General features: G+C 50.6%; 9 protein-coding genes across 9 annotated transcripts in view; 6 read left to right on the top strand and 3 right to left on the bottom strand.

Moving 5' to 3' along the window:
- Positions 1-330, top strand: part of ETH_00024435 (uncharacterized protein) — a gene marked incomplete at both ends in the record, with an annotated part of 1,072 nt that extends 742 nt beyond the window's left edge. The window contains one exon of the mRNA XM_013375218.1: positions 76-330. Within this exon, the coding sequence (XP_013230672.1) occupies positions 76-330 (255 nt within the window). The remainder of the gene's footprint in view (positions 1-75) is intronic.
- A 4,191-nt stretch (positions 331-4,521) lies between these two features.
- ETH_00024430 (uncharacterized protein) lies at positions 4,522-5,337 on the top strand (the record flags this gene model as incomplete). The annotated part of the gene is made up of 1 exon (XM_013375217.1): positions 4,522-5,337. The coding sequence occupies one exon, from the start codon at positions 4,522-4,524 to the stop codon at positions 5,335-5,337; it is 816 nt and encodes a 271-aa protein (XP_013230671.1).
- A 1,025-nt stretch (positions 5,338-6,362) lies between these two features.
- ETH_00024425 (uncharacterized protein) lies at positions 6,363-8,148 on the top strand (the record flags this gene model as incomplete). Its single annotated transcript, XM_013375216.1, has 4 exons — positions 6,363-6,386; positions 6,862-7,573; positions 7,739-7,862; positions 8,001-8,148. 4 exons carry the CDS (start codon positions 6,363-6,365, stop codon positions 8,146-8,148), a joined length of 1,008 nt encoding a protein of 335 aa, XP_013230670.1.
- A 366-nt stretch (positions 8,149-8,514) lies between these two features.
- On the bottom strand, positions 8,515-10,420 carry ETH_00024420 (uncharacterized protein; the record flags this gene model as incomplete). Its single annotated transcript, XM_013375215.1, has 2 exons — positions 8,515-8,594; positions 10,345-10,420. 2 exons carry the CDS (start codon positions 10,418-10,420, stop codon positions 8,515-8,517), a joined length of 156 nt encoding a protein of 51 aa, XP_013230669.1.
- A 3,769-nt stretch (positions 10,421-14,189) lies between these two features.
- ETH_00024415 (uncharacterized protein) lies at positions 14,190-15,714 on the top strand (the record flags this gene model as incomplete). Its single annotated transcript, XM_013375214.1, has 4 exons — positions 14,190-14,691; positions 14,805-14,861; positions 15,019-15,110; positions 15,286-15,714. 4 exons carry the CDS (start codon positions 14,190-14,192, stop codon positions 15,712-15,714), a joined length of 1,080 nt encoding a protein of 359 aa, XP_013230668.1.
- A 646-nt stretch (positions 15,715-16,360) lies between these two features.
- ETH_00024410 (translation initiation factor SUI1 domain-containing protein, putative) lies at positions 16,361-17,819 on the bottom strand (the record flags this gene model as incomplete). Its single annotated transcript, XM_013375213.1, has 5 exons — positions 16,361-16,447; positions 16,631-16,734; positions 16,923-16,998; positions 17,221-17,417; positions 17,576-17,819. 5 exons carry the CDS (start codon positions 17,817-17,819, stop codon positions 16,361-16,363), a joined length of 708 nt encoding a protein of 235 aa, XP_013230667.1.
- Positions 17,820-18,929: 1,110 nt separating this feature from the next.
- Positions 18,930-21,249, top strand: ETH_00024405 (TLD domain-containing protein, putative; the record flags this gene model as incomplete). Its single annotated transcript, XM_013375212.1, has 5 exons — positions 18,930-19,034; positions 19,171-19,631; positions 19,824-20,568; positions 20,710-20,928; positions 21,115-21,249. 5 exons carry the CDS (start codon positions 18,930-18,932, stop codon positions 21,247-21,249), a joined length of 1,665 nt encoding a protein of 554 aa, XP_013230666.1.
- Positions 21,250-21,381: 132 nt separating this feature from the next.
- On the top strand, positions 21,382-22,655 carry ETH_00024400 (TLD protein, related; the record flags this gene model as incomplete). The annotated part of the gene is made up of 5 exons (XM_013375211.1): positions 21,382-21,437; positions 21,629-21,712; positions 21,822-21,934; positions 22,082-22,401; positions 22,536-22,655. The coding sequence occupies 5 exons, from the start codon at positions 21,382-21,384 to the stop codon at positions 22,653-22,655; spliced, it is 693 nt and encodes a 230-aa protein (XP_013230665.1).
- A 969-nt stretch (positions 22,656-23,624) lies between these two features.
- ETH_00024395 (ribosomal protein L35, putative) lies at positions 23,625-24,589 on the bottom strand (the record flags this gene model as incomplete). Its single annotated transcript, XM_013375210.1, has 3 exons — positions 23,625-23,679; positions 23,796-24,109; positions 24,587-24,589. The coding sequence occupies 3 exons, from the start codon at positions 24,587-24,589 to the stop codon at positions 23,625-23,627; spliced, it is 372 nt and encodes a 123-aa protein (XP_013230664.1).
- Between the last annotated feature and the right edge of the window lie 1,470 nt (positions 24,590-26,059).

Genomic DNA, 26,059 nt, shown 5'->3' with positions numbered 1-26,059 from the left:
ACAAACATACTCTTCATAAATCCCAATTGCCCTCGGCTGGTTAGGACGAAACACCTAGCACTGCTGTTTTAGCAGCAGCAACCGCGGCAAAAGCAGCAGCAGCAACAACGGCAGCAGCAGGACGCCATCGCCGCAAACTCCCCTGCTGCAGCAGCAGCAGCAGCAGACCCCTTCAGCTGGCACCCGCACCCCCAGCAGCAGCAGCACCGCCGGCGGCAGCAGCGGCAGCAGCAGCGGCGAGACGCGCACGCCCGCGACTCTCCTTCCCAAACGCCTAGCCAGCCACCCGCGACGGGCAAACTCGAAACCAACGAACACAGGCGACTCTAAAACGCAAAATTAAACATTATAAGACGCTTTTCCAGCGAAAACGCGAAATAAAACCTCCAGCAGCAGCAGCAGCTGCCCCCTTGCCAGCACGCTCAGCAGGGCTGCCCGCTCCTCCGTCCTCTGCCGCCGGTGGCACCCGCTCGCCGCCTCCGCGCCCCTAAATTGCAAAAATAAACTTCAAAACGCAAACTTTACTCTCTTTTCTCTTTTATTTGACGAGTTCAACTTGCTTTCCGACTGCCGCGCGCCGGTGCCCCGGTGGGGCGCAGGGCTGAGGTGTATGCACAGCACAAATCGAGCCTGCAGCTGCTGCCGCGCCTCCAGCATCGCCACCGCACTCTTTCCGACAAACTGCAGCTCCTCACCAAATAAATAGAAATTATTTGAATTCAACGCAAACAATTCAACCCGTTCCGCACAATTTAACAGAAAACAACCGCATTTCTAGTCGCCTACCCCCGCCTCCGCAACTCCCGGGAGCTGCGTCGAGGCAGCGCCGAGCAGCCCCCCGAATTTAAATATTTCGCCCTTTTCTTTAAGTTAAACTTCGTTATTCAAATAATAAATGAGTTATTCTTCACAAATTGAGCCGGGAAACGTCAAATGCCCCGCGAAATCGCGAAAATAGGGCCCCCCCCACCGGCTTGCCGGGGGGCTGTGTAGACACCCCACGCTGAGCAAACCCACAAATTTAATTCTTTGCTGCTTTCGCGCATTCTGCAGCAGCTCTGGCTGCGGGCTTTGCGCAGCAGCGCCACGGGGCCCTCTGCAGCACTTCTGCTGCCAGCAGCAGCGCGAGTTCCGCAGCTGCAGCGGCCCCTGCGGCGCGCTGCAGGGGCCCCCAGCGTCTTGCTGCAGCAGCAGCTGCTGCTGCTGGCTGCACCTGCTGCGCTCTCGCTGGCCAGGGGGGCCCCCAGCAGCAGCAGGGGGGCCCCCAGGACTGCACAAACCCCCTTCAGGCTTTAGACATTCGTGGAATAAAGTTGACTCAAAAGGCACCTAATGTGTTAATTATTGAACCAAAACGGGGGGGATTGGCTGTGTGGCTAGCCAGCAATAGCCGCAGCTAGCTGCAGCTAGCTGCAGCTAGCTGCAGTAAAGGCGCCCCTTTTGGCTAGCTAGCTGCAAGGCCACAGGGGACCAGCAGAGCTAGCCACGCAGATCCGCAGCTGGCCACTTAGCTAGCTGCACTTGGTAGAGCTAGCTACAGCTAGCCACAACTAGCTACAGCTAGCCACAACTAGCTACAGCTAGCTACAGCTAGCTACGGCTAACCACTGCCAGCCACAGCTAGCTGCAGCTAGCCGTTTGGCTAGCTGCGCCTAGCAGAGCTAGCCACAGCTAGCCACAGCTAGCCACTTAGCCAGCCGCATCTAGCGCAGCCTGGATCGAGGTCTGCATGCAAGCATGGGCAAAAAGAATCAAAAGTTAATTAGAAGTTAAGTCCAGTTCAATGCTTATAGCCTCTTTGCCTATAAAAAGAAATTAAAATGTTTTATTAATTTAATTATGAGCCGCTTCTCGGTGAACTGCGCCAGTTGGGATGTATGTACACCCTGCACCCCACTGCTGCCAGCCAAACATTTTAAACATCAAAAGTATTTATTTAAATAAATCTCGCAGCAGCAAAACAAAGAAGTAGTTTAAAGGAAAGCCTCTTGTGTCAAGTAAAAGATTATTAAAAATAATTACTTCTGAAGTTCAACTGCAGCAAAGCGCAGCAGAAACCTTTTGCTGCTGGATAGACACCCCAAATGGCCTTGGTGTTCACAGCTAGCTAGCTGCAGCAGGAGAGCTAGGTCCAGCTAGCTAGCTGGCTAGCTGCAGCTAGCCAGCATTAGTAGAGCTAGCTGGCTAGCTAGAGCTAGCTAGCTGGCTAGCTAGAGCTAGCTAGCGTGAGCAGAGCTAGCTGGCTAGCTAGAGCTAGCTAGTTGGCTAGCCGGAGCTAGCTAGGTAGCTGGCTAGAGCTAGCTAGCTGGCTAGCTACGGTTAGCTAGCTGGCTAGCTAGAGCTAGCTAGGTGTCTCGCCGGAGCTAGCTGAACAGCTAGGGCTAGCTAGCTGGCTAGCTAGGACTAGCTGGCTAGTTAGGACTAGCTAGCCGTCTCGCTACAGCTAGCTGTCTGGCTAGCTACAGCTAGCTACGCGAACTGGACGCGCTGGTTTATATCACAAGTCGCGGCTGTTGACAAAAGGCTGGCAGCTGCAGCAGCCACTTTTGCTGCTGCTCTGTGCAGCTGCTGCTGCAGTGCCCCAGCTGCTGCAGCAGCAGCCCCGTGCTGCTGGAGTTGGACTGTGCTGCAGCACCTTGTTGGGTTGACTTTTGCTGCTTTTGCTGCAGCAGCTTCTGCTGTTGCTGCTTTTCCTTTTTGGCATTGCGGAGGATCATATTTTGCTGCTTCAAAGAAAGGGTTTGAAGACTTTCTTTGAAGCAGCAAAATTTAACAAAAAGAAAAAAAGGAAAAAGAAGAAAGCCACGGGAAGCAGCAGCTGGTCGTTAATTGAATGAAGAAGCAAAAGCTCAGAAGCAGCAGCTCGCCGCGAACTAGCATCAGCAGCAGCAGCTGCTGCAGCAGCAGCTCACGTTGCGCTACTCGAAATGTATCCTTTTATTATCCTTTTGTTTTTCATTTAGTAACGAGAATATTTGAAGAGCATGCGAGTGCTGCTACTTTTTTAGTGCAAATTGGCAGTGGATCGCTAGATCGAAGTGCAGCATGAACTTGAATTCGATACTTTTATTCCTTCAATTTCTGAAATGATTAGCTTCGAATTAGAGGCCTATAAACCCACTTCTATGGTGTACAGACACCGCAGAAATATGCGGCCTCTTGCCAGAAGTGGAGCCGTACCAGAAATACTTCTTTTCGATTTCTTGGAGTTTGCAAGCATGAGCTTACTGGGCCAGTAAAAGACTACGCTACAGGTTTTAATTTAGAAACGCTTGTTGCTGTACTTCTTTTTTATTCATATTTTCGTGGAATATTTAAAGACGATTCAAAAAAGTTGGCTAATTGCGAGTTTCTGAATAGTCTTGTAAAAATTGAAACACTTTTGCTGAATCTTTCGCAGAAAAAGTGATCTTAATGGATATGTGTTTGGATAGAGAAGCAATCAGTGAAATTTCCAGAAATAGAAGTAGAAAGGCTCTTAAGAAAACTCACTAGGGAGCAATCTGCATGCAGCAAGGCTTCTTGCTGCAGGCGGCACTGGAAGGCAGGACTTGGCAGAACAGCCACTTCTGACGGACCTTTTCGATAAAAAATACTAAATATAGCTTTAAAAATAACAAAATAATTAGTTGGTGCTTTATATATAAACATTTTCCGCTAATTATTGCTTGGTTTGGGACCAGCTCGCGGCTGTCAACGCTTATTGTGGCTCCTCAGACGGCGTGAGTCCGCATATTTCTCTGTGCTCTCAGGTAAATATAGAAGTCCATACAAATATATAAATATGCAAATATAATTAAATGTGGACACGGGGAAGCTGGCGCCGAGTGAGTGTCGATTTCGGCGGCAGCGAAGCCCGGATTTGGTGGACACTAGAGCTTTCCTCTTCGCGCATTCCTCCTTCAACCGAAATATTGCAACGAAATCCGCGATATATGCTTTAATTTAAAATCAATAGATGAATTTAATGGAATAAAGTCAAGAGAAACAGCTCGATTGTCAAATTAGTCACCGTCCAGTAGGCGTACCATGACCTCTCGAGGCAGTCCCACCCAGTCGGCGCAGCGTCAAGGTTCTTGGCCATTGTACTTGAGTGACACATCATATCGAACAATCCAATTATATTTCGGACAAAATAGACACAAAATCCAACTCTAATTTGCACAAATTGAGCTCCCGAGTGGCAGCGTTTCTGCAAATCTGTTGGCAGGCGCAGGCTAGATGCAGGTCTGTTGGTCCAGCCGCCGTGCCAGCTGATATCGCCGATGGCTTTTCCCCGGAATCTTTCGATTTAAACTTATATTTTCGCGAGTTTTAGCAATCATAATATTTTAAAGTGAGGCGTGGGCATGGTATTGCCCCCAGACAGCGTAGATGCTTTCCATTCGGGTTGGAGGTCAAGTTCAGATTTGGCGGCGGCGCTGCCTGTCGCTGCGTCGATCTCCGCGCTGAGTATCTTTCTGCAAGCATTTTCTGTTTAAAACATTAAAACTTGTTTTTAAACTAAATTTGGGAACAGCGATGGGCCACTCAGCGGACGGGATGCTGCAGAAGGCCCCCTGGCACCAGTTCTTCTCGAACCACCCCAGGAAGCTGGCGCTGCGCTCGCGGCTGCTGCTGCTGCTGGACTGCGCTATTTTGGGGCTGCTATGTGCTTCTTTGACGGGTCCTTGGTATCGCCAGGACTGGCGGGTGGCCAATGGTGAGATTCTTTCGTGGACTCTGCACCTGAGCAGGGCCAAGTTCAGCGTGGACTGCTCTTCAGACTCTCCGGAGTTTCTGGAACTCTGCCAAATCCTGTACGGCCGCATGGCGGGGGACTTGCGGGCAGTGACTCGTTCAATTTGCAGCGCTGGACGCAAAGTGCAGGACACAGACATGCAAGCTTTGCTGCAGGAAACCTGCAGCGACATGAAGCTCATAGAGAAGCTCTCCGTCGCCACGGGGATCGTGGTGGGGTTGTGTTTATGCTTTTGGGCCTTTAGTATTATTTCATTTTTGCTGCACTGGGGCTCGGGCTTCCGCAACCGCAGGGCGTGGCGGGCCAGCTTTGGCTGCCGGCTGCTGGCCTGGCTGGCCGCAGCGCTTGCATGCATTTCGTACAGCGCAGCAATACTCAACATTGAAGATCTTTTTCACTTTCAGCCTCCCCTAAATGTGGCTTTTGACCCTGCCCATGTAGAGCCTGTTTCCCACGAGCTGCTCTACGGATTCATCATTGCCATTTTCACCGTCGCGTTCACCACACTTTACCTCCCCTTTTGGTGGAAAGCTGCTCCTTACGACCCAGACCCTTACTTTTTAGAGCCCGCAGCAATGCGTCAAGGCTTTGTTTGATCTTTTCTGCTCATTATTCCTTTTTTCCCTCCGAAAAGTCCAGAGAAACGAGAAAGCAAAAGTACTGCCGCTCAGATTCGCACTTGCACGTAGGTTCAGGAGCTCCCCTAATTCTGTCGAGATGTGCCGTTGGCGCTATTGATTTTATATTTTGCGCTTATCTAAAAGCAGCATTTTAATTTATTTTAAAAGTATAGTTGACACTGCTTTAATTCAAGGTTACATCGCGCTTCAACTAAGGAAGGCGAAAGCTCGTTTCAGTGTTGGGGGGCTGTTTTGATCCCAGTGTTGGGAGGTGTTTTGATTCATCACAATCAGCAGCTCGAGAGCCTTAAAATCCAGTATTTCAATTCTATAACAACCTGCTTCTTCCTTTTGCATGTCTGCTACCCACAAAAGAGTGGAAAGCTGCACAAATGCAGCAGAAAGCTCTTGAACCAAACCGCTACACGACAGCATGGAGTTAAGGGGAACTCACAACTTTGTCCAGTGCCACTTTAGAGCCGCCGTGCCCCACAATTTTAGTCCTCAAATATGTACAAAGCGAGTTCAGTGAAAGCGCACCGAATGTGCGGGCTTTCCACAGATCATTTCTCCCGGAAATGCAACGTCTAGAAAACGCTTTCCAAGACCACATTTGCTTTAATGTTAGCCTGAAACCGGGAAGAGCTAGGCTTTATGAGAGTAACCTTTGTCCAGGAGGCTGCGTCGTTTATGCTGAGAGCGGGGGGAACGCAAAGAGCCCTGTTGCCGCAGCATTGCGGGCAATGCAGGGCTTGTTGAGTCGAAGCAACGTTCGCGTAACTTACTTGCTCTACATTGTGCCTAGGATTAGGAGAGAAGTGCAACGGGAGCGTCACATTTGATAGTAAAGCAGCAACGGGATTAACAGCAACACCGGCAACGCGGCAACCGTGACCAGAAGCCCCAGTTAAACGCTACCAAAGTTGGCTTCTAAATACTGAATAGACGACTGACTTTGTTGATAACTAACTCATCTTTTTTCAGCTTGTAGTCCAGAGAGTATGAGCAACAGGAACGAGCCACCGGTGAGCGTCGTCGTCGCAGGGGGAAGACAAGCCCAGCTGCGCAGTGCGGCTGTGCTCAAAAGTAGAGGTCGTCTGAGTCTAACTGCAATTATATTTTACAATATAAATAAAGTTGCTTCTTGACTTGAAGCGCAGTTGTTGCAGTTGTGGCCAGTTACGCGAGAAGCGAGGTGGTCGTCGCTGGCCGCAGTACATGACGACTCACCAGCCACTTGTCTGCAGCCCGAAGCTGCCGATGCTCAACTTTGGCAAGCCTTCGAATTCTTGAACAGTTTTTAAATGCGTCACTCATTTTTTCCTCATCATCTTATCGCTTGCTCCCTACAGCCCGTCGATACGATCAGCTGGCCGCTCGAGACCGCCGAGCCGGTGGACGCCAGCAGTGACTTCCATCATTTTTTTTGCTACTTTCACATAATCTGGTTTGTTTTCAATGTAAATAGAGTATTATTCTGCCCCTTGCTGCTCATCTTAGGGGAAGCTGGGGTGGCTCCTTTCGGCGGCGCCCGCTGTCCGCTACGTCACCACTGCTCCGGAAGAGCTACGCAGAACAAACTGCCCCCAAGTTTTAGCTGTACCTCTTGGAATAATGCTGTTAATTGCATTGGCATGGCTAGGGTCTGCACTAACACAGTCCTCTTCTGTTGCCTCCCCTGGTGCAGCGCCCCATCGCCTTGCAAGCATCTCACGCCTCAGCTGGACTTCACAGAAATTCCCCAAAGATGCTCCAGCGGCGCTCCAGCCAGCAGCTGCAGCTGCACAAATACCTCATCCGACACAACTGCCCCATGAGACGCCTCCAGAGGCGGGAGGCTCGTCGCGGCAGAGCCTGCGGAGTGCGAATTTTCTCAAGCCCCGGGCCTTGGAATTCCCCACTAGTCTGAACTCAACAAAGACCCCAACTCCACAGCCGCAGCAACGAACCCAAAGACCACACAGCAGCAGCAGCAGCAGCGCGCCGTCTGTGGACCCGCCGGCGGGTGGCGCTTCGCGGGCGCCCGACAGCAAATGGCATCTTTTTTCTTTTGTGCAAGGATCTCCCATGCCAAACACTGTTATAGTTATTTTCGTGGGCAGTGCAGTTGTTTTAGTGCTAATTGTTGTGGCCATCATTTCGCATTACGCCCTCAGCTCCCGCACTCAAATGCGACAGGGCAGCGCCGGCTTCTCGAGGCAGCAGTACCACGGTGCGTCTTTTCAGAGCTTTCACTGGATCAATTCTAGCGAAAACTTATCAGAAAATGTGCAATTCTTGCAGGATTCATCAAAAGACTGTGGAATATGCAATTGTCGGAGTAGTTCTCGAATAAAAGGATCAGTGGCTGTGTCCTGCACTGCTGCGCTTCCCACAGGCCGCGCACAGCAGCGCAACCCTTTAGTTCCAAGGCTGAACCACGACGTATTTGCCTCCGTGGTGGAAAGCCACCCAATTTCCAGACCAGAGTCTTTCAATTCTCTTTATGATTTACCCCCAGGGTGAGCCGAGGCCACCACTCCTACCCCTGCTTCCTAGCAATTCACATTAGTTCAAAAACAAGGCAGAGTGCTGCTGCACTACTACTACGCAGAACACCACCGCTGCAGCACTTTGTGGTTCTCGCTAATATGCTGCAGCTTTAATGAAAGGAAGACCCCGAGGGAACTGGAATACGAACGGCGAGTAATGCAAACCCGTCTAGCGCCTAGACCGGAGGATCCGCAACGAGAACAAACACGAAGAATGGACTCCCGCAGCTCACCCCGTGGGAAGCTGGACAGCTGAGGCAGCACATGCTGCCCCCACTAATCTAGGTTTAGACTATAAGGTCCAGAAGGACGCAGTTGCAGCTTCTAGTGCTACTTCCACTATTGCCACCTCGCTCCGCTATGGTGAAGCAAGGTCGAGACGCCATGGAAGGAGCATCCTAGCAAATCTCGGCAACACGGAGTGGCCAACAGCGTTGGACTATGGAAAATGATTCGAACGAATGTTCCTAATGGCGCGAGAAACTGCTATGCAGAATCAACGGCCACTGGGAGATCCACCTCCTGACAAACAAACTGCCCTTGCGACTGCGAACTTAGAGGCGAAAGCCCCAAGTTCTGACCCCCTCTGTGTGTACTGGAAGGTTACTTTGTAGGTGTGCTGCTATTCCTTCTCGTTCACCTTGACCTTTGTCTCATTTTTCTCCTCTTGCGCTGCAATCTCCTGGTGCGCTTCTTCTTCCACTGCGAAGGGAAACACGCAAGGAACAGGAGCAACAGATGTCCCATTGTTTTAAAAACGGGGCGCTGCTCAGCGAAACTGAGCAAGCTTTAGAGCTTTAAAGGGATCTGCTGCACAGAAACACCAGAAGTGCTGTGGGATAAACCTGCAACAAAATTAAATTTGTCGTGTTCCCATGCGGATATCCCATCACAGCAAAAAGTATAGAAGCAACCCTTAGTATCTCGCCATAGACATCATAAACCAAGCAGCACGGAGATGAAAATGAGGAAAGTTCAGAACTTAACAGGCTCTTCAGACATCTAAGGAGGTCGTCAGGCGTTGCCCCAGGCGCTTGAGGCACCGCATACGCAACACACTGCGAATGTGAAACGGCTATCCTTGTTGTCATCAGAGCAAGCCCGTCAAAAAATAATAAATGGAAATGCAACATAATTTACAGACTTTTCAGACATCTAAGGAGGTCGTCAGGCGTTGCCCCAGGCGCTTGAGGTAACGCGTACGCAACACACTGCGAATGTGAAACGGCTGTCCTTGTTATCATCAGAGTAAGTCCGTAAATAAAGATAAATTACAATATACCACAGTTCGGGGGACTTCTCAGACATCTAAGGAGGTCGTCAGGCGTTGCCCCAGGCGCTCGAGGCAACGCGTACGCAACACACTGCGAATGTGAAACGGCTATCCTTTGCTGTCATCACAGCAAGTCCTCCCAAAATAATAAAAGAAATATATAACAGAACTCGATAGACTTTCAGACATCTAAGGAAGTCGTCAGGCGCTGCCCCAGGCGCTTGAGGCATCGCTTACGCTACACACTGCGAATGTGAAACGGCTATCCTTGTTGTCATCAGAATAAGTCCGCAAAGAAGAAGACGAGATAAAAATTTATCACAATTTGATAGACTTTTCAGACATCTAAGGAGGTCGTCAGGCGTTGCCCCAGGCGCTTGAGGCATCGCATACGCAACACACTGCGAATGTGAAACGGCTATCCTTGTTGTCATCAGAGCAAGCCTATCAAACTTTCAACGAAAAACAGCATAAAAAAAAGGCATGGAACACGCACAATTTATTTGTCTACAAGGCGAAACAGCCCCACTCACAAAAAACATGAACACGAAAACGAGAACGGGCAAAAAAGCTCCGAAGTTGTTGGGAAAGCCAACACGCCTTGGTCACATTCGCTTGAATCATAGAGCCTGCGATACTTCGAATGCGATGCGGCTGTCCTGGGCAGGCACCGCTACATTTCCTCCAAGACAAGGGAAGCGAACACGGAATAAAAGAAATTGAAAAGCTCAATGAAATCAGGATAAGCCTTCGGACATTAAGAAAGCCAACAGGAGTTGTTGTGCGCCCACAACGCATCCCACAGCCAGCCAACTGCGACGGTGGATACGTCCGTGCCCAGGTTTCTGCAGCAGCCGACCCCTGTTCACGGTCATCTCGGATCCACCACCAGGTGCCAGGGAATCCAAAGATGCCCAGAATGATAAGAAGTTACACATGAAGCCTCGCAAACACCCAAAGGCAGCATCTCCCACCTTCACTGAAGAGGTTCATGCCCTGACGAAATGTGCGCAGAGCGGCGGGCGGGCACTCCACGGCTTGTTCCGCAGGTCAACATTGAAGGCACAAAAGAAACGTATAAAAAATGTAGGCAGAATTCAGGAATGGTAGAACAGGGGGAAAGATACACGAACAGAAGGCATCAAAACATGAAGTAGGGTGGCCGCAGTGCGAGAGAACTCTGCCATCGTGGGGAACGCACTTTCCACCTCATCTTCGCCCTAGACTTCTTATATCTGCTGGCGCCGTGAGCCATTTTCAAAAATGTGTAAAAAGAACGGTGGAGATAAATATCCCGTACTTCAAACCCCTCTTTTGAGAGCACCACGGAGCCCCGCAGTTACGCCGCTGCGGGGAGGGAGCGCTGCAGCGCCCAGCTCTTGCAAACCCCACAGTGTGCATGCATCAGGCCTCTGTGCAGTTTATCAACAGCGCGTGCTTACGGTGTATCTTTACGAGTAACCAGCATTTAACAAAAGGAAGAAGACCCTTTTCAATTCGTAGCCAAGATTTATAAGTCCCTCGGGCTCTGCAGTCGCATCATCAGGATTTTACACAGAGCCTGTGCTGCAACTGATTCCAGTGATGTCCCCGAAAACACTGCTACTGCAGTACACAAGTTTTCAAACTTATTGTGCTTTCGAGTTCGTTCCATCAGAATTTTCCCAGTAAACTACACACACACAGGAGCTGCTGCAGCACCCACGAGTAAGCCTGGACAAAATACTGCGGGAGGAGATGTAACATGAATAGTGACGAAGTAGCAAGTCAGCAGTTAGTGCCTCGTTGGTGAACTCGAATTTTGCAACTTAAATGCCTACACACCGCAACGTGAACGCGTCATAAGAATCCTACGAAATACGGCACGACAACTTAAAGAAAAGGCAGACCGAAGCAACCTAAAAGATTTGCCCGGAATTTATCCGTGGAAAAGAGCTGCTGATTTTTCAGACAGTATAGCTTTGTGCTTGAGGGTCTGCCGCGCCGTGTGGTAACTTAGTCGAAATCGGCTAACAAGTGTGCAGTAGCATCCCAGCGAAATTAACCGGCGCTTAAAGTGGAGGGCGCTGAAGTGGTGTACCAACATCACACCATTACCGGCTGTTTCTTAAGCCGTGCCTTTTTGGGTTAACGAGTGGGAAGGTGTGGAGGTTGTGGCGGGGAATTTGGCTCGAGATTGTGCAAAAGGGCTTCTAATTCAAATACTGGAGGCAACGCGAAATACTTGAACAAAAGCTTTGAAGGCTGCAAAAAAAACGGGTTTGGTGTGGAATGCAAGTGGGCATGGACTCTTGGGCCCTTAGCTACAGACTTGCTTTCTCAACTTCAGCACCTTTTGTTCACCTTTTGTGCGAAGGAGAATCCCGGCGAGAAAGTGCATGCTGCATGTTGATCTGCATGGAGTCGCCAATGCGTGTTCGTGCCCATTAAAAAAAACAATTTTTTCTTGCTATCTAAACGCCTCCTAAACGGTTTGAGAAAGGACTGCATGCATATTTTACCATCTAATATCCCTCAAGGTGATATGTCGTCGTGGTTTTGCTCAAGGTCGGGTGACGTGCTTTTTTGCTGACTAATGAATATGCTTACAGAACGGTTAAAAACTTGGTCCAAAGATCTCTTGTTATCATTATAATGACTCAGCTGCTATGCCCAACGATACGCGCCTGAACTTCCCAATCGCCTTACCCCATCTACTGCAAGCATTTTGCCATCGCAGGAAATGCTTTTATCTTCGAAATGAAGCAGCACCTTTCCACTGTGCTATTCCCATAGCGAAATAGCCGAGTTCCTAAAGTGTGAAGCTTTTGGTGCTTACTGTAGATCAAGAGCACCCTTGTTGCTTCTAGGCATTTAATTTGTTCCCGCTCAATTCAGTACGATGCAGCATCGAGTGGGGATTCAAATTTTAAGGGCATACATTTAAACACGTCAAGACTCTCTTCACAACTGTACACGAAACATATTCCGCATGGAAAGAGGCCTGAATTATTGCTTGCGTCTCCACACAGCTAGCAATCGATATGGCAGGCAGTAATAGCACACCTTGGCTTGAAAGTATTGAAGGTGCCGAGATTGCGACTTAGCGGCCGAAGGGGCCTTCAGTTGATGTCTGAATCTATGAGGGGCTATGATCCTGTTGGCGTTGCCATATGGGAATGAAAGGCTTACGGTTAGACAAAACCAATGAAAGAACCTTTTGAGCCACTCCAAACGGGTCTGTCATGCAGGCTTGTGTTCACCAAGCAGTGCCCTAGGAAAAATGGGATATGCAACAGCGCAACATGAGCACGAAAAAGCACCTCGTGGAGTCAACTAGGAAATTTCCGTTGGGGAATGGTCACCGACTCTGTCGCTAACACCGTGCATCCCTGCTTCTCTGAGGGCAACTCAGTACTCAAACACCTAGCAAAACTTTTCTGCGGTATCTTCAGTGGCTACACCTTCGGTTTTTAATTGAATGCCCCGCAAAAAAAGATATACCGTTTTACACATTGCCATTTGGGTGGCCACCTCTTTTTGCTTTCATACGTTTGCCTACCTTGGGCCCTACCAGTGAACAGTACCCTCATCTCCCAGCGAGCTCGAAGTAATTTCCCCTATGCTGCAGCCATTTTACGAGTACTAGTATCGAGGACGCCGTTGGCTTTGGCCAACCACCTGGCAACAGATACACTAGACAAGTACTTCAACTGCCTCTGTGCGTGCATCTGGGGAATATTCAAATGGTTTCAAGAAAGAAAAATTAGAATCCATGGAGGCCCTAGCACCATAAGTTGTGCGCTCAGGCTTTCCTGGGTATTCTTCTCCACAGCTCAGGAAAATTTGGGCATAGGGGACGCATGGATAACTTGAGTTCCCGGGTGCGACAAGTGTGCTCCCAAATCATACTTATAACATTAACTCTTCGCTCTTGACTGCAGAAGAGCATGATGGGAAGCAGAAGCTTTCGTAATTCATACGAAGTTAAACTACGGCATGCCTGGGCGAAGCACGAGGTCAATTATGCACCACCAGTTGTATGATTTCGGACTACTGATGCAATTCTGAAGCACTACGTAGCCACAAAACTAAGACGCTGCCATCGTAGCTGAGGAAGCATTGCAGCAAGACCATCCCCTCGAGCAGGGAAAATGCGCAGAGAGCTTTCCTCGCAGTCAAGCTTGCTTGTCTTTAGAGCTTCTGGGGCATTACCACTGTTCGTTGGGCCCAGAAAGAATCAGATAGCGATAATATCCCCTATTAAAGTGGCCAAAGAGCTCGAAGCCTTCCAGGCATGTTACTAACAAAGGCGCTTGCGCCTCAGGAACAGAACACGATGCAAACGTGCCTAGAGCAACAGGAGTGGGCCGTGCACGTTTGAAGCACTCTTCGTGACTGAGACAAGGACTCATTTAGACACTAAAAATAGTAAAGAGATCTTTAGTGTTGCTGCAAAGTTGATTTAGACTGGATCGTACTCCGTCCTGACGCATGCTCGGATGGGGGGTTGTGAAACGCTTGGCTGTGACCTGATTGGCGGGCAGCCACAGTTACACGGTGCAAGTAGAAAATTTGCAGGCCAACGAAGCCAAAGTAGTGCTTGTTTATTTCTTATTTGTCAATATTTAATCTGTCAATGCTGGGGGATTGTTGTCCATAGATCTTGTGGCGGCCATCAACCCAGATTAGTTGCTGCGATGTGCCACCGCCTCGCACAGTATGATGCACTTGTAGACCCACACTTGATTTTTATCTGGCGCTCAAAGGAATCGACTTAGGGGCCACATGAGCAGCCGGGAGGGTGCCTCGCGCCGTAGTATGTAGTTGAGTGCAAGCCGGAATGCCCTGATCAAGCTGTAGGTGACCATCGCAGAGTGGAGCTTCTTCACAACAAGGACGTTTTTTTTAGGTTTTCAGTTCCGTCATTGACGAGGCTAGGTGCTTTCTGCACGCCATCCTCTGCCCGGGAGTTTGCAAACACGGTGGCTTGTCCTGTAACTTGGCAAGGAAACGGAATAGTGCAAAACTCGACACACGGCAAAATGGCTTCTCTGTGCCGCATCTGGTCGTGGTTTTTCGATGTCTCGAACCCGAATGATCCCAAGCTGCGCCGGTGGCTTCATCCCACTTGCGCGCTGGCATTTAACGCTGGGTTGGCTCTCCTAGTCGCCGTTGCTGCCTTTTTGGCAGCGCCTTCCGAGTTTCACGAGCTATGGTTGCAGCGCCAGACTCCTGCAGTCGCTCACTTTGCGCAGCATTTGACAGACTTGGCGACGTCTGTAGGTCTCGTTTCTTTGCCTGCTTTCCAGTGGCTGCGACGAACTGCTGCAGCGCTGCTCCTGCCTCAAGAATTGATGTTTGATCGGAAGCAAGCATTCGCATTGTATTCATGGGATAAGGGCAGCATTGATCCCAAATCTCTAGGAATTTTTCTGGCCGTCTATGTAGCTTTGATGCTTGCCAGTCGACTCTACGAAAAGGGTGCAATGATGCTCTACGACGCGGCTTGGGCGTGCAACTTGTCGCTGGCTCTGACTGCTCTCGGTGAGGAGCTACGCAGTGGCTTACCTTATGCCACATCTACACAGCATAACTTCGCCCTAGCCTGCGCCATAGGTAAATATCTTGTTTCACATGTTACTGTGCTGGGTGTGCAGCGCTTTGGCTGAACATTCCGCTACTCGTCAGCGCGTGTTCCTGCTGGGTGGCTGTGGGTGAGCTACCTGCATTTTTGGAGCCAGAGGCCACGCGAGCTGCACTTGCTTTAGTTCGTACTCTGAAGGCACTCAGTAACACTTAGCTTTCATTTGGGAGCCCGCTGACAGATAAGAGCTCTTCAATGCGTGGATGAATTGCTCCTGTGCCTCGCAGATCAGCTGCTCTGGTACGTTGACTCTCTCTCTTTTGTAGTTCGCGGACGCTTTCTCGTTGGTGTTGCCAAATATCTCGCCAACAAAGACACAGTAGGCCCCATCCCACGTACAAGTCTGCGACAGCTTTGCTGGCCGTCACGCATGAATTGAAAGCTCACCAAGTTGCTAAACACATTTCATGTGCGCCATGGCAGCCTCACTTGGCACTTGAACGCATTAGGTGCTGTAATTTACACATTTGCTGTTGTGAACTTCTGCGCTGCAGCCCTGGACAAAGAAGCTGTTCTCCACGCATCACTTATGGTTCATTCCGTTTACTACTTTCGTGAACCTGAAATACGCAGATGGACACAGCCCCTGTTGCCTGTCGGTGTCGATGTTTCTGTCGCTAATGTGCGTCCTGGGGAGCCGCTGCTGCACGCCTTACGCGGTCTGCCATCCCGAGCCATCGACACGCAGCAAAGCTGAAGATTCTCGCCGCGATGGCAAACCTGAGAAGTCCTCAACGGACGTGCTGAACGTAAATGTCTCATGGCGTTGTTGGGCAGATGTGACGCATCATCTGCCATTCCTTGGAATGTTTGACGACAAGCCGTGGTACATGTTTGTGGTGTGGAACCAGCTGATATGGGGCCTTGGGAATTGCTTCCTCTTTGGCTTGTTCCTAACTGCATCAAACCTCCTCAGACACTAATAGCAGGGCAGCAGCTACGCTGAGATGGTAAGAAAGGCCCAACCCTTGCAAACTCAATGACGCTTTCTTTTTAACTTGGCAAGCGCGTGGCGCGAAACGTACTTCGCTAACTCCTAACTGCGTCTTGCCGCCTAGCAAATGATGCGAAAACAACCCTTCAGCTCGGGAGCCGACAATGTCGCTTCTTTTCAATTCATAGGCAACGCGTGCGCTGACTTGACATGCGAAGGCGCAAAGTTTTGGCAATCGGGATTCTGCTTAGTCAAAGGCTCCCGCACGAAACGTGCTGTCCTGTTCAAGGTGCAAAAGCTTCCTGCATCTGCTACGTCTGTAGAGTGCAGGAAATCAAAAGCATCAGCTACTTTCTCGGCTGGTCTCCCGGGCTACGTTCTATGCAGCCACTGCATCCTCCAGCCGAATAGCACCAATCCTAGCGCGGAACGCTGGAGGCGGCACGACATGCCACTGCAGCTGGAGTTTCACACTCTTCCCAAAACAGGGGAACCCTTCAAACACGCCCCACGAATAAGCGACCCCAATCCCTAGCACAGCCGAGCGCAGCTGTGGGACTTTCTGCGGTTGCTGCGGTGTCACACATGCACATCTGTGTACATTCGCATCCAGGGTGCCTAAGTGCCCCAGAAAATCACTTTTCAGCAAGAAAAACAATCTTCTCCCCGGGTATGTCGAAATTTTTGTTAAGGAAAGCAGCAATGGTTTCCTCCACGTCGCCCTGTGTAAGAATCCACAACACAATCACAAGCGCATCGCCCGCTCCTCAAACAAATATCCTTGCCCGAAAGCAGAAGCCAGATAACATGTGAATCAGTAGTGGTCACTGTCCTCTAGAATTGTGCATGCGTTCACACTACACTTGAATTCAGAAGACCTACTAGATGTTTCAACAAAGACCCACTTGAATCTCGACAAATGGCATTTGCCCGGGCTGCCCCTTCTGAAATGAAGCGCCGCAAGCAAAGTGTTTGCTCGCAAGTTTCGCCGCCTGCTCCTGCCTGACGCCTGAGACATTGCATTAGACCGTGCGAAAATCGAGGCCTTCGTGCCTGTACTGTATGCATGGTAATGAAACAAGAGTATTGCATCCCCTCTCTTGCTCGCAAGATCAATAGGTAACGCATTAGTTAACGTTGAAGGCACGAATGAAATATAAATGCAAGTGAAACGCTACACTTAGTTTGGCGGCGTACCGAAATGCTCAAGGCCCCATACGCAAGTTGAACACTTGCCCCTTCGTTTCGCCTGTTTCTGAACAGTCACGACTTTCTGAGGCAGACCCCACAGCAGCCACAGAGCATTGGTCACTCTGAGCTGCCTTTGCAGCAAGAATAACACTGAATGGCTAACACACGTGCTGGTGGATCAAGATGAGTGTTCCAGTCCCCAGCACTTCGCTGCAAGCGCAGTCCCACAGTGGACAGAGCGGTTGTAGGTGAGGAATGGCTGAAAAGTACAAACTTTTAATGTTAATTGAAATGCTGTGCATACCGGCTTTGCCCCGTCCTTTTTCGCACCCCCTCTTTTTGCCTCGTTGATGGCAGTCTTCTCCTGCAACTCGTCGGAGAGCTGCTGCTCGTGTTCGTTTTGTTGCACCACTGAGGCTTGTGTTGGGTCCTTCACGTCCTTCTCTTGCTTCGAGCAAGCGGCGCCCGAGAACTCGCAGTATTCAAATGGCATACCGCAAGCTGAACAAAAGGCGGAAAAACAAGTACACACAACCTTTCCTTGGGTTCAAAGCACGGTAGACGCGAACAGATGGTGTTTCTTCGAAAATCGAGAGCAGCGACTGCGTAAATCCTCTGCAGCTCACGCTCAAGGACCCCGGGTCCCAAATGCAGCTTACTTGGGCAGTATTCAACTTTGCGTGGGCCTGTCATAGGTGGCTGCCGGTCGTGCTCCCAGCAACTGATGGAAGTTTCGGCGTCAGAGTGTTGACCCAAGGCAGGGGGATTGGAAGATGCGTCAGCTGCTCCCAAGTCGTCCTGATTTGATGTTAGCTCATTCTCCTCCATCCGCTTCATTGATTGACCGTTTGTATCCCCGCCATCAATTCGGCCGACGCTGTGGTGGCCGTTGCTAGAATTCATCTTTGTGTGGGTGAGCCGTGCTGACGGAACAGCAAAGCATTAATCCTTACACGGCGTAACTACAATCATATAATGGCTTTTGCAGATTGTTTGCATTATACATTGGGCCTGTCGCATATGGCCCTGCCGAAAGCAGCAGCGGCGCCAGTGCATGCCTGTAATAATGCGGAACAACAACTCAAGTAATCGAGTCAGACCGTCTAAGCCCTAGTTTTTCTTTGTTGATCAGTGCCTGCACCTTAAGTACCTCTTTCAGTGATTCAATATGAGCTACGTTGCACTGAGTTTCTCAAGGCTTCCTGGTGGCAACTAACTCACCCAATGCCCTGCCCGCCTGCCGGCTACCGCAGGCCGTTCTTTCGGGATTACGCGGCGTGCAACATTAGTATTGATGAATAATGATGCGATTTTATTTTTTCCCTTTTTGAGTGCATGGGTTACCTAGCCAGGCCCGTTTGTCCCGTGGACTCTTTCTGTCACTGAGGTTGGTCTCCTGTTTGCGCGGGCAAGTAGCTGTCAACGGAACCAGTGCTTCAGTTCGGCAGTTCTGAGGATCTGTAGACGCAATATTTACAGACATCCTTCTGTTTTTATCTGAGACTTTTTCGCGAAACAAACAGGTTCACGTGGCGTTGATCCGTGTGCGGCGCTCTCTTGAATCCCTGTAAGAACGGCCACACACAGCTTGGATGGGTTCATCTGCCTTCGGCGGCGTTCATTTGGCCTGATATCTTTTCTATTTGCTCGGAAAAACAATTTTTCAGTTCCGCGTACACGTGCAGTTGAGTGGGGCTCTTACTGCCACAGTTGCAACTGTGGGATCATAGGGCTTCTGCAGAGTTTTCTGTCTCACAGCGTCCGTGGAAAGTTGAAGCCATTCACTTGCACTGCAGCAGATCCGGCTTTTGCTGCATTCTGCACGCTTCGAGTCTGCCTTGGGGCTAGCGGGTCTGGTTACCGCTGCCGGAGAACCGATGCTGACACTCGAGCGGAGGGCGACGACACGAAGGACGAGAACACGCGTCGATGCGGCCACAGGTGCTCCGGTGAAGTGATTTGATTCCGGGGAGTCTATTTGACACCGAGTGAGCTGCTGCAAACGCATCGAAGATGGGGGAAGCCGCGAGCCGTTTCACCTCACCAGCACCTCTGAATCCTCAGAAGCTGACGCCGAAGCAGCTGCAGCAGCTGCTAAGCCACTTTGGCCTTAATGAGGTGAGATAGTGGCCTGAGCGAACCGTCCAGAGCGGGGGGCATTGAGCAAGTGGACACCCACAGGCACTGACGCTGACTCTGTTGTGAAGGTTTTATATGCCGTTTTTACTTTCATGCACTTCTATTTTTGCTGCAGCTGTCGCCGTCGAAGGCACGCATCTCTTTGCTCGGTTTTGTCCGAGCTTTCCCCGGAGTACTACAGGGTCACGCGATGCTGCTGCTGCCGACGTTGAAGGAAATAGCGCGGCAGCAGCAGGTGCACCCTCACCCCCATGGGGTGTCCTTTGCCATTCTAAGCAACAGCAGCTTGGCGCCTGACAGCGGTGTTTCGACAAGCATTATGGGCAATCGCTGCACCCGCGCTAACAAGAAGCAGCTGGAGGCCCTGAAGACAGCAAACAGCATTGCCTTGCAGGAAGTCATTGACTCTATCTCTTCCTGCTGCTCAGGAGAAGCTCCGGAGACCGAAGTGCTTCTTACTGAGAGAATGCTGGGGAGGATAGCCAGGAGCTTCCAGCCCCGCAGTCTGTTGACGGAGGAAAATGAGCATGTCCGTCATTCTCTGGAGTCTATTGGGGGGTTTTCTCTTGATCCTCGGTAGGTCCAGGGGCTATATATATATATATATATATATATATATATATATATATATATATATATATATATATATAGCTTCTCTGCATGGTTCCTGCGGACGTTGCTTCGAGATATCTGATTGGATGGGCTGCAACTGCTTCACTGATGGAAGTGTCTGTACACATGGCTTGTGTGTCTCTTTTTTGTGTGCAGAAGAGGATCCTTACAACGCAGCGCGAGCGGCAGCGTCAGCAGCAGCAGCAGCCGCCGGAGCATCACGTATGTATCGTTGGGCTGCAGCACGCGCGCTTGTGTTGCACTAATGCAAATACTGCAGTACGGTTATCTGGAAATGATGTATTTGATAAACCCTAAAAGCCCGGTCTTCCAGGACAAAGTGGCTCGCACAACGAGTGGCTTGAGTTGCAATCAAGCCCAAGAAATACAGACCAAGGGTGTTAATGCCCGTGGTGTCCACACGGCTTCGGCGTGGGATGCGGCGCCTGCGCTGAAATTGATGTTCCCGGAGGAGTTGAACTTCACGTTTGCCGTGAGAGCAATGGCTTCAGCCTTTGCAGAGGCCATTGCTCCCACAGGTATTCACGCCGCCACTTCCACCGCAGCTGCAGTGGCTGCTGCGGCCGTAGCAGTAACGCAGATGCCTGGGCAGTGCTCTATTGGCAATGGCACCGGCAGTGGCACCCGCAGAGGGACTAGTAGCACGGAGCTGGCTGCCCAAGCTTCTGGAGCTATTCTTCATGCCAGCTCAGGAACCATCGGCAGTGGTGGCCTGCGCAATGAGGTCTTCGCCGTGCTCTCGTGGATTAGGGCGGCGTTGCCGGTGCTTCCGGCGCTGTGCACTCTCGGAGTTGCAGCGCACCTGCTGGGCGATACTGTGTTCGACGGCCAGCCGCAGCCTGAGAGAAATGATTCTAGCGCGATAGATGTGCAGTATACTGTGAGCACACCTCGATAGCCTCGCTTAGGACGTTGCAACAGACACATTCTGTCCATCCGCTGAGCTGTTTACGATATTCTGCGCTGAGGCTTGTACTGAACAGGAAATCTGTAGATTTTGTCTCATCTGTATTTGCTTCAGGTTTACGCAGCTCGTCGTAGACATGAAGGCCATTCATCGATTAGGGAGTCGACTAGGGGTACAGCGGACTCAAGTTCATTTGGGCGGGGGGTGTCGAAGTCTCCGGCATGGAAACGCAGCACTAGCGCAGAGGCGATATCTGAGGAAACGAAGGGATGGCACGGCCAAGGAACGCTAGATGCGAGGAGCAGATGCTTCACTGACGAGCATGCCTTCGTGGTACGTAGATTGAGGGAAACAGCGATTTTGTACATGTTTCCCCCCAATAGATATGTAGGCCTCCCCCAGTTTAGATGCATATATCAGGGGTATGGTCTTTACATTCATTAAAGTATTCTAAAGCACATGTGCAACGGTTATTTGAGGCTATCTGCATGCTGCACTCATGTTTTGTATTATCCGCAGCTGCGCATGACGTCGACCATGTTCCCTTTTCCCCCGAAGGCTCCATGGACGTGCCTTTATGCATCTTGGAAGCACGGCAAGTTGGCACTAAAGGACGCTCATGTTCGCTTTCTACCGTTTGGAAACTACAAGTGACAGCTATTTATGTAGCTCACGTTGCACCTGGAAGGGTTTTGGCGTTTATTGAGAGTTCGAAGCATGGTGTTTGCGGGCTCAGGGACAAGCTTCAGTCGACTGTGCGCAAATTGTTTCTTCTACTCTGCACCAATGGTGGCCGTTGTCAAAACAGAAGAGGGCCAGGTGCTTGGTGCAATCATTTCAAGGTACGGGAATGCAGTGCAGCTGCACCCGCAGCACCAGGACTAGCTTCCATACTGTGTCTTACAAAGTGCGGAGGGCAGTGATAGGACAGGAAACACGCAAACAGCGGTTCGACTTTGTTTTAGTCTGTTGGGCTCTGCAAAAGGTGTGATACCTCTGGCCCGTGGCCGTGCTCATGTGAATTCCCGCTCAGCGAACTGAAAGAAGGAGGGCACAACTTCTTTGGCGACGCTAACACGTGTCTCTTCTCGCTGGAGCCGCAGTTGAATGTCCTTAGGTAGGACATACACTTGTAGTGGCTACATAGGTGGAACTGGATTACCGTAGACGAGCCTTCGCTCCAGAATAGCCATGTCCTTCTTGGTGTATCTGCCTTTTTTTTGCAGAACGAGCGGCTTGGGAAGGAACTTTGTCTATCTAAATACGAAAAACAAATTTCATCCCATCGGTTTGGGCTTTGGAGGCCAAGTTGGTGCATTCCGCTTCTGGATTGGGGATGGTGCGCTTGCTAGTCTGACCACACGGAACGCGTGCACGAAGCGGGATAATTACTTTATTTAGAGCACGCTAAGGGGAAGTAGCTTCCTCCATTGCTCTGTGTGAGTAGAAATACCGTTCGTTTCTGTGCGCACGTGTGGAACGGCAGAAATGAAGGATTGCTACATTACGAAGAGCGACTGCACGTATTCTCCGGGCCGAATGCTACAAACGATGAACGAGCCAATTCCACAGGGGCCAGACCCACTCGATAGTCTCTCCGGGCTCACCACAACGGTTGAAGGCGCCACTGCGACTTCCTCCTCATCAAAGCCGAGAGCAGATGCTTCCGTTTCACCGCCATCTGTTGAAAGCAGTCTCACGGCCAATTTCCTTGTTCCTCTCAATGTTAAGGAACTAGAAATTTGGGGCACTGGCGATGCCAGCACCTTGGAACAGCAACAGCAGCTCCTGAAGCAACAGGAACAGGTATGATGACAAGTCATTTCATCATTGTATGGGTTCTTCAGTGAGATCTGGCAGTACCGGCACAGCCTGCTGAATGTTGTATCTCGTGCAAGTGTTTACGGGCACTTAAGCAGGTTTTGTCTATGTATTCGCAGCTGCGGCAAGAACGCCGCCAGGTGGACAAGGGTCGGCTCTTGGATAGTAACTTTGACAGAGAATTTCTGTTGGGTGGCACTTTCAGTCGTGCAAAGGGCCCAGAAGCACCGGCTGTCTAGTGGAGGCGGAGGACTGTTTCGTCCCCAGTGCCAGTGTAGTCCGTATCGCTCTGTTGGCGATGGCGGAACCGCGGTAACCAGCTCGTGAAGGCCACATCGTTTGCGCGTTGAACAGCGCCCAGAGGCGCTGCAGGAGTAGAGCTAGAGCAATTCTATGCACACGATTGAGTTCCCCGCTTCGAAGCGACGCTGAGCACAACTTTGACGCCCCAGGCTTCCGTTCTGTGGTTGCAGTGCCGCAAAGGCTAACGAGTACAGGAGTAGCACAAATTTAGTTAGTAGCATCGCACGAATCCCACTGGGATCTGTGCACGTCATCTGCCTGGCTAGCCTACACTTGACAGTACGGAACGGGACTGCGCGATGGCGCATCGACGGTCCATTGTTTTGTTACGTTTTTCGCGCTCCCAACGGATCAGCGGTCGCCACGCCGTGTGCAAACCCACCCACCATGCACTGTTCTACGGCTTTTCATAGCGAAGGCCTAGCAACTTAGCGGCTGTACACTGGAGTGCACAGTGCGCTACGCAGAGGCATTGAAGTATCGCCTGCAGAGCCCTAAGACTGTCTGTCGGTTACCCTAGGCTGCCGCCGTTGAGCAGCCTGCCTGACCTCTAGATGGTTCAAGCCACGTGGATACTAGGCCTACATTTTCTACTGCACTCACCTATTGGCTGGGTGAGTACTACAGTATACTTCTGTGAGCCACATGCCTTCCTGCCACGGGGTACATTGAGTACGTACGACGAAAACCCTCGAAAATATTTTCACACAGGAAGTTGGATGCAGTCTGTCGCTTCACAGCAGCAGGGAACGCCACTGCATCGCGGAGCGTTTGCTGATCTACTTTGTGCCACTTGAGCACTGCAGAACCGGGAAAGTAGCCCAGCGTCCAAATGCAATGCTCATACCTAGCACGTTGCGATTGGCCTCCCCAGACGGTGTATGCTGCTAATGAGTGCGGAGACCTCAAGCCAGCAGTGCGTACTTCCTCCTCGGAACATTCTGTACTCTCTTCGTACGCCTGAAGCAGAAACAACTCGAAGTCACATCCTTCACCGCGTGAAGATACAACCTTAGGTGAGCATGCACAGGCAAGCAGCACGGGGGCGTAGGACGTGCTTTCCCCAGCCCACTCACCGCACAGTCATCTTCCTGCGCTGCGACAGTGTCAACCTTTGCCTTATGGCTCTCGTCTTCTTGAGCCTCAGGTCCTTGGGCTTATGCTTGCACCCCTTGAAGAACTTTTTGGCTTCCTCCCTCCTCTTCTGGTTGTAAACAGTCAAAACGCGGGCGATGCCCTTCCGAACTTGTGTGATTTTTGCAAGCTTTGCTGGAGTCGCACCCGTCACTTTTGCGACTCGCAGCAGAGAGAGTTCCTTCTTGAGGTCCTCTAGCTGCTTTTGAAGGTCTTTCGGGGCCTTCTGCCTCAGTTCGTGCGCCGTGATGCCAACCTGCAACAGGCGTCAAGCCACATAAACAGCAACTCTCACGTTCCAGGCACAGCCTCTCTGCCGCAGCGTCGGATGCCAAACACAGCAAGCAGCAGCCATGAAGAGGTAATAGCGCAGATGGATCCAGCAGTGCATCAGCCACCCTCCCCACAGCGGTTTGGAGTTTCCACGAGGTGCCCGCAGACTCATAACCAAATCATGTTGCAAAACAAATGGGTGGAGCTCCCACATAACGCATCTAAGAGAGAACCAGCCCCATGCGCCGTGCAGGGAACCGATGCCTAGCAGAAGTGCTCCAATCAGCTGTGGAAGACCCCTACGGTGATGTACTATGGGGAAACTCATATATTCCCCAGCACTAATGTTGAAAAACAGTTCAATCAATTTTCACGTGTTCATCCAATCCTAAATCTGCTGGGGACCTCCTCTTCCAGGCCACTTCTTCTCTATAGCATGTTTTTTACGGGTGTTGCTCACCATCTTGATGTGTGGGGAGGAACCGAGACAGGCCGAAATTTAGATATAAGGGCAGGATCCCCTTGGAAAGCACTTCCCCTATTCCACAGCCTGAAGTAGATGCGCTATTATATGTTCCCGCCCGACTGAACATGAGAGCTGCAGCCCCGCCGTGGACTGCTTGGTCTCCCCGCAGCGGCAGCAGCCTCAATCAAACAAAGAAGCACTGCGCCCTCTATTGCGAGTACCTCGGAAACTCCTCAGTGCGCGGTAATTTTTTGAATATTTTAAAATAAACGTCCAGGAAATGCCGGAAGCATTGTCGGAAGTATACATGCAAGAGCTTTGGCGGCAAGACCAGGATGTGCCGGGAAAGTCCACCTGTTGGGTGTTAGCTTCTATGACAGCCTATGCTGCATGAAGTTCCATGACGAACTATTAGGCATTGGTACTTTTTATAGCTTTTATATATGCCGTGCAGGTATTTTGAGTGGGTGCGCTGCCCCATTTGCAGCTGCATTATAGCATTTTGCACGTCACTATTTACTGGACATCGCTCACTTGTGCATGGAAACCGCTCTCACGTCTAGATACACACCACTACTGTAATGCCATAATAGTGTCTTGGTGGCACTCGTGTACTATGTAGCTTTCTGAGGAGGGTGAAGGCCCGGAAGGAACTGATCAACGCAGGATATTTGAAAGTCTGGACTTACTATGCGGCAAGCTTACCGTAGAAGTTCGTTACCTACGATGGAGACAGCTTGCATCTACACTAAAACTAAAATTCCACTCTTCGGATCATTCTGGAACTTCGGCTGCCTTAGGTACCAAGCTACCTGAGAATACCTTGCTTCCGCCTACAGCCAGGTAACCCTACGGTTTAGGGATTCGATCAAGGAAAGACCCTCCAGAGAAAGTGTATTAGTGGTATGTTTGTGCCTGCCCGCCCAAATGACTCCTGGCATACACGACCAGCATTCTCGCTAGTGCGGCCCTGCACATGCATGCACGGCAGCTATGCGGTCTTGGCCACAAGAAGGCACATAGGGAGTCATCGCTCCAACATGTTTTGACTTGGAAGCTCTCAGCTGATATCAAACCTATCAGGTAGGGAGCAGCCACTGAATTCCATAGTGGCCACCCAGGGAGAAAGCCGTTAGAACATTACGTTTTTCTGACTATATTTTTTCCATTGTTATACTGTTTGTTGGCCGTTGTTTGAGGTGGTGCGTAGCCGTAGACACCTCTAACTCCGTTCAATCAGGATTACAGTCAAAAGAGCCGACCCGTACTCCTGTAATATAGCGCATGCGGGGCTCGTCTTAACGCTGTTTGGGAACGCTTGTTGTGAACGTAATGCCTTCGTTGTTGTTGGCTCAAATAACTGTATGGACGGGACAGCACTCACACAGTGCAGGCTCTCAGGAGTTTTGCAGTGCACATCGCTTTGTGCATGCGCATATGTTTCTTTTCCACGGTGAGAAGTTGAAG

The sequence above is a fragment of the Eimeria tenella genome, genomic scaffold (genome assembly GCF_000499545.2).
Source record: "Eimeria tenella Houghton genomic scaffold, Eth_scaff26, whole genome shotgun sequence".
NCBI classification, from domain to species: Eukaryota; Apicomplexa; class Conoidasida; order Eucoccidiorida; family Eimeriidae; genus Eimeria; species Eimeria tenella.
This window is presented reverse-complemented; position numbering and strand designations above follow the sequence as displayed.